Source organism: Crocuta crocuta, unplaced genomic scaffold, assembly GCF_008692635.1.
Source record: "Crocuta crocuta isolate KB4526 unplaced genomic scaffold, BGI_CrCroc_1.0 scaffold149, whole genome shotgun sequence".
NCBI classification, from domain to species: Eukaryota; Metazoa; Chordata; class Mammalia; order Carnivora; family Hyaenidae; genus Crocuta; species Crocuta crocuta.
Window position 1 is genome coordinate 2303683 of NW_027551561.1, and position 6099 is coordinate 2309781.

Sequence of the window (6099 nt, forward strand, 5' to 3'; positions counted from 1 at the left end):
AAAAAAAAAAAAAGGAAACTAATGTGCTTTAGCATGAAGTGAACTGAGCAACAGCTTGTGGTTTTTCTATGTGACAAAGGACTGTTTGGTAATAAGACCAAACTACTCGTGCTTGTAATCATGGAGGTGGATCGTCAATGCATTATGCTATATGAAAGAAGCTAGATTCAAAAGGCAACATACTGAAAGGTTGTCTTTATAAGAAAGTCTGGAGGGGCACCTGGGAGGCTCAGGTAGGCATCCGACTCCTGATCTTGGCTCAGGTCATGATCTCCCCATTCGTGGGTTCGAGCCCCACATCGGGCTCTGTGCTGACAATGCCAAGCCAGCTTGAGATTCTGTCCATCTCTCTCTTTCTCTCTGCTCCTCCTGTGCATGCACGTGCTTTCTCTCTCAAATAAACTTTTTCAAGTCTGGAAAAGGCAAAACTATTAGGACAGAAAACAAATCAGTGGGTGGCTGGGGGTACTTTCAGGTGGGGGGGGGATAGAAGTATTCTGTGTCTTGATTGTGGTGATGGTAATAAGGCTGCATACAGCAGTTGAACTTCAAAAGGGGAGAAACTTACAGTGTGTAAATTACATCTCAATAAATCTGACTTTTAATCCATCATAGGATCCTGGAATTCCTGTCCACCTGGCAGGTGAACACGGAGCCAGATTTTAAGATTCCACACCATTTCGGCTTTGGATTCTTTCCTTCCATACGGGAACTCTAGTAGCGTCCCAGCTCCAAGCAGAGGCACCTTGTTGCCCTCTCCAGTCCCTCCCCCCACCCCCGACTGCTGCGACAATCGTACACAAACAGCATCGCACTGCGTACACTGTTCTGAAGTTTGCTCTGGGGATCAGCATGTTTGGATAGCTGTCCACGTTAATTTAGTCCTCACGTATTCATTTTAACTACACGGTACTTCGTTATATGCATATGCCACATTTTATTAATCTATCCCTCTGCTGGTGAACGTTGGCGGTTTCAAGTGGATCGCTACACCGAGCGATGCTGCAAAGATCAGCCTATCACCCGCACACGGGTTTCTAGGATACAAACCTGGAGGGGACATAATGCAGCCGCAGGGTGCATACACTTCCTAGTTGGCTGGATATTGCTGACTCTCCCTCCAACAGTTATAAAGAGTGTCCTGATGATCTTCTGGATGATTAAAGCATTTCCTCTCACAGTGGTCTTTAATCCACTGGAAATCACGGTTTTGCTCATGGTTGAGGTGGGGACCCAAATCACTAGTCTTTAAGTTACTTACTTATTTGAGAGATGGAGAGGGACAGCATGAGCAGGGGAGGGGCAGAGAGAGAGGGAAAGAGAATCCCAGGCAGGCTCAGCACGGTCAGTGCAGAGCCCAACAGAGGGCTAAAACTCACGAACTGTGAGATCATGACCTGAGCAGAAATCAAGAGTCTGGCACTTAACTGACTGAGCCACCCAGGCGCACCCCTCAAATCTTTAAAAATAATCTCTACATCCAACGTGGGGCTCGAACTCCCAACTCCGAGATCAAGAGTCACATGCTCCACTGACTGAGCCAGCGAGGCGTCCCTCTAATAGGACCTGAAAAGTGATAGAAATGTAACGGAGGCCAGTGGGAGTGATAGATGGCTTCAGAGTTGTGGTGTCGAGGGATCCCGAGGCCTCTGGGGCTCCTCACCTTCCCCTCAGGCCTGGCTCCTCCCGTTTCTAGGTTTTGGCTCCTCTATTTCTCAGCCCAAACAGGAATGACCCCCTTCTGCTGAGCCAATACCTCCCCACATCCCGCCTGACATTCTCACGGTGAACACAAATACCCATTGTCTGTTTGCAAGGCCCAGAGCACGGACGGTGCTCGCCACACACCCGGCTTCCTCCCTGTCTGCAGGGCCACCAGCTCTTGCCTTCCCCTCAGAGCTGGGGTCACCACGTGGCCTGGCACAGGTTCATGATGGCTTTGACGCCCCGCGCCCACCGAGTTAAGATTTCTCTCCAGCACCACTATGGCCCCGCTGGTGAGGCGGGGTGGGCCCTGATGGGCACCTGTGACACCAGGCTGGGCACACAGGGGCGGCCTTAAGTTCCAGCAGAGCTCCTCCTCTGGGTCTCTGGGTCTCTGGGCCAGACCCAGCCCCTCCCTTAACTGCTAAGGGCCCCTCCTAAGGTCGCAGTCAAGGGCAAATCTGAATGGGATGTCAGGAGACAACTACTCTCTCCGCGTGACCTGGGAAGCCACTCGAATTCTACAGGCCTTGGTTTCCTCACCTGTGAAATGGGGCTGCTCAGACTTCACCCACAGAGGTGCCAAGAGAATACACCCCCATAGGCGCAGTGCCCACCGTGCCTCCTGAGATGCCACTTTAGCGCCTGCCACACCAGCTCCGGTCCTGTGAGGGGGAGGCGGAAGGAGACAGCCAGCCCAGGCCCTTCACTCACGTCTTCACGTAGGGGTCCGAGTAGCCGTTGGCGTCCATGGCAGCCAGGTGTGCGCAGCGCACGATGCCGACCAGCAGGCCCTGCTTCTGCGAGCTGTACTTGAGGGAGATCAGGATCCGGCCCCGCTCCTCCAGGGACTTGTCTTCCGTCTTGTCCACCTGTCAGGCAGGCAGCCATTTGGCGGTCCTTACGCGCTCCCTCCCTCCCTCCCCTCCCCCCCCCCAGGGGCTGAGGCTGCTGCTGCTGGCCTGGTGGGTGGTGAGGGGTCACCCTGCCTCAGCTTCCCATGAAGGTACTTCCTGGAGCCCTGTACCCTGGGTACAGGGGGAGCCCCCTTGGGGGGAGCCCCGAAGACAGCTTTGACATATTCCTGACCCCACGCGGAGCAGGGGGGCCCTCCTGCTCCCTGGCCGTTGTCCAGGGCGGCTTCAGGGATCAGACCTCACCTGTGGGTGTCCTCGTCTGCCTCCCTGCCCCAGCTAGCCCAAGGGTTTCCATTCCTCACCCTCCTGAGAGCACGGTTTCCACCATCTGGCTCCTGCTCTACTTCTCTACCCTCTGTCCGCCTGATACACCCGGCTAGAGGCCCCAGGGCCCCTCCTTGGGCCTCTCTGGTAGGCTCCTCTCCCCGAAGTCCCAGCCACGTCCCTTTGCCCATGATGGTCCTCTGCTTATCACTAAAGTGATGTCCCACGCGGCTTCTCACCTCTCTGGAGATGGGACTCCTATGTGGTGAGGGAAGGGCCACCCTTCCCTGACTCCCACACCCAGAGCAGACATGACTAATAGATCACCACATTTATTCTAAGCTCACATGAAGCCTCTGCATCTTTCTCAGCACAGTGCTGGACGGCCATTATTAAGGGCCCAGGCTAAGCGGGGGAGATTTAGCCCTCTGTTGCTCTGGCCCAGGGCTCCGTACGATGGCCTCAGTAAACAGTGCTCTCGTGCTAGTTTGTCAGGTGTGTGAACATTAAACAATATAAATGAGCAGGAAACTTCAGCTGCCTTTTGTGTGTGTGTGTGTGTGTGGGGGGGGTTACATCATACACTGGCTTCTTTCAATAGGAAGACCACTGGATTGACTGGGTGTTATTCAGCACTTACTGAGAACGAATAATGCTCACGGACCATGTAAAACCTAACACGTACCATCCAAGGGCATGTCTTTACCGTCAGCAGTTACCCTCAACCGCATTCCTTGGTCACCGTAGGTCTCAGACCAGACCAGTGAGCCTCTAGCAAATCTGAGCAAGGCTCGGCAAGGCCCTGACCGCGCCCCGAGCACGGGCACGCACACCCTCTCACCTCTAAAGTGTGAGCACATGCCCACGTGCGCTTTCACGTGCAGACACATGCGCCCATACCCCTACACGCCATCAGCTGTTGGTCATGCCAGGGTTCAAAGCTCAGGGACACAGCTATACTAGGGGTTGACGTCATTTTTTGTAAGTGACGTAGATGATTCAGAAAAACTGGGTTTCGGTTACTGACTACTAATAAAATAAAGGTTATATCCATCACTCAGATGTCGAGGAGTTGGAAAGAATGTGACAAGGGAATAAAATTGGATCAGATTACACAAAATCAGAGTTGCGATTTTGGCCTCATACTGACTTTTTTCCAGGGCTTGACTGGGGCCAGCCTGCACGGGGCATTTGTCCCAGGGCCCCGGGCCCCACCGGGGATGAGCCTTCCCCTTGCCCAGGCCTTTGGGGGGAAAATGTCCTAAAAAGGGGGGCTGTGCCCTGGACACTGGGCTGCTGGAGGGTCTCAGGGCCCTGAGGCTCCCTGGCCAACACCTCCCACCAGCCCTTCTGGATGGGGGAGGGGGGCGATGAGGAGGGGGGCGACGGGGGATTGCAAAGGCTCAGCTGCAGCAGACAGCAGAGGGCAAGATGGGTTTTGACGGCTTCTAGGAAAGAACTACCTTTTAGTGTCCTCTAGGGGTGTCCCAGGCACCGCATGCCTCATGTTCCAGTCGTGCCAGGAACATCCCCAGCGGCTCCCCCCACGGGCCTCCACAGCAGTTAGTGACCTCTGATCTTTCTAGGTGCTCGACCCCCATGTCGGGGAACACTTGATCTCCAGGCGCACCCACGCGGATCCCCTGCTGCTCCTCCTCCTCCTCCTCCTCCGCTGTGCACCCCCCACAACCCCCCTGCCCAGGCTGGGACACGCTCATCCGCCCCGGCTCTCCTCACCCCAGCCTCTTCTCCCTCCCAGCCTGCGCCCAGCGAGCTGGTTAAATGAGCCGCCGGTTAAACCCGTAGTCAGAGGCCCTGGCCCCTACCTGGCACGCCCCAGTGCCCATCTTGCTCATGAAGAGTCCCTCACTCACCAACCTCTGACCTCCCCTCCCAGGACCCAGTCCGCGTGCAGTGAGCCTTTTGCTTGTGCCTCTAACAGCTCGGCACCTGCTATTCCCTCTGCCAGGAATATTCCTGAACTTCCATCTAAACCACTGACCACTTGAGCTTTCCTTCAGGAACCCGAGCTCTAACACATGCTCAGCTTGGGCAACTGCCCTCGTTCTAGGTCTGTCTCCTGCCCGAGCTCTGCAAGGGCCAGGGCTTTTGTCCGCTCCCCCAGCACCTGAAGCCAGGCCAGGCATGCAGCAGGTGTTCAGTAAATGCTGCTGGCCCTGAGCTCTCAACACGGACGGCCCTGGACAGCCCGTGGAGCCCCAGGCCCCACTCACCGGCAGCTGCTTCTCCAGGCAGATACTGAACGTCTTGGTGTGATTGGGTTTCAGCTTCTTCAGGGGCACCCGCGTCTCCCCGATGAACTCATTGTGGCGGAACTTGTCCTCATCACACACGGAGATCCTGGAGGACGAGGCCAGCTCTTCAGACACAAGGGCTGGGGGTGGTGCTCTCACTTTGCTTTGTAGANGGGCTTTCACCCACCGAAGGGTCTTCCGGATCATGTCTTCGTCTGTGATCCCGTAGTAAGTGAGGGTCTCATTCCACGTGGGGTTCAGAGTGTTTCGGAGCGTTTTCGTTCGGAGTTTATTTGCCTGGTGAGAGCAGAGGCGGTGCTGTGAGCGCCAGGGAGTCCAGGCCTGCCCAGTCCCGGGACGCTGTGAACACGCCCAGGGTAAGGAGGTCCCTAATCGGTTGACTTTGTTTTTTTCCAAAAATTTTTAATGTTTTAGTTTTGAGAGCAAGACACAGTATGAGCGGGGAGGGACAGAGAGAGAGGGAGACAGAATCCATGAAGCAGAATGCAGGCTCTAGCTGTCAGTACAGAGCCTCACGCGGGGCTTGAACTAGGAGCCACAAGATCATAACCTGAGCTGAAGTCGGACGCTTAACCAACTGAGCCACCCAGGCACCCTCCTGATCGGATGACTTTAAAATGTGGAGATCGGTGGTCTGGGTGGCTCAGCGGGTTGAGGTCACGATCTCATGGTTGTGGGGGGGTCAAGCCCTGTGTTGGGCTCTGTGCTGACATCGAGAGCCTGCTTGGGATCCTCTCTCTCTCTCTGCCCCTCCCCTGCTCACGTGTGCATGCCCTACCTTAAAAAATAAACTTTAAAAAAATAGAAAACAAAAGATGGAGATTATCCAGGTGATTGCGGCAGGCCCAATGCAATGTGATTACAGGGCCCTTGAAAGCTGAAGAGGGAGGCAGGGGAGGAGGGTTACGGCAAGGCCACCAGGGAAAAAGTCAAAGGTG

General features: G+C 55.1%; 1 protein-coding gene across 1 annotated transcript in view; it reads right to left on the bottom strand.

The window, feature by feature from the left end:
- DOC2B (double C2 domain beta) overlaps positions 1-6099 on the bottom strand; it is a 28438-nt gene that overhangs the window by 7833 nt on the left and 14506 nt on the right. Inside the window, exons 5-7 of the mRNA XM_077749828.1 lie at positions 5328-5437; positions 5120-5246; positions 2419-2576 (exon numbers count right to left, since the gene is read on the bottom strand). Coding sequence (XP_077605954.1) covers positions 2419-2576; positions 5120-5246; positions 5328-5437 — 395 coding nt within the window. The remainder of the gene's footprint in view (positions 1-2418; positions 2577-5119; positions 5247-5327; positions 5438-6099) is intronic.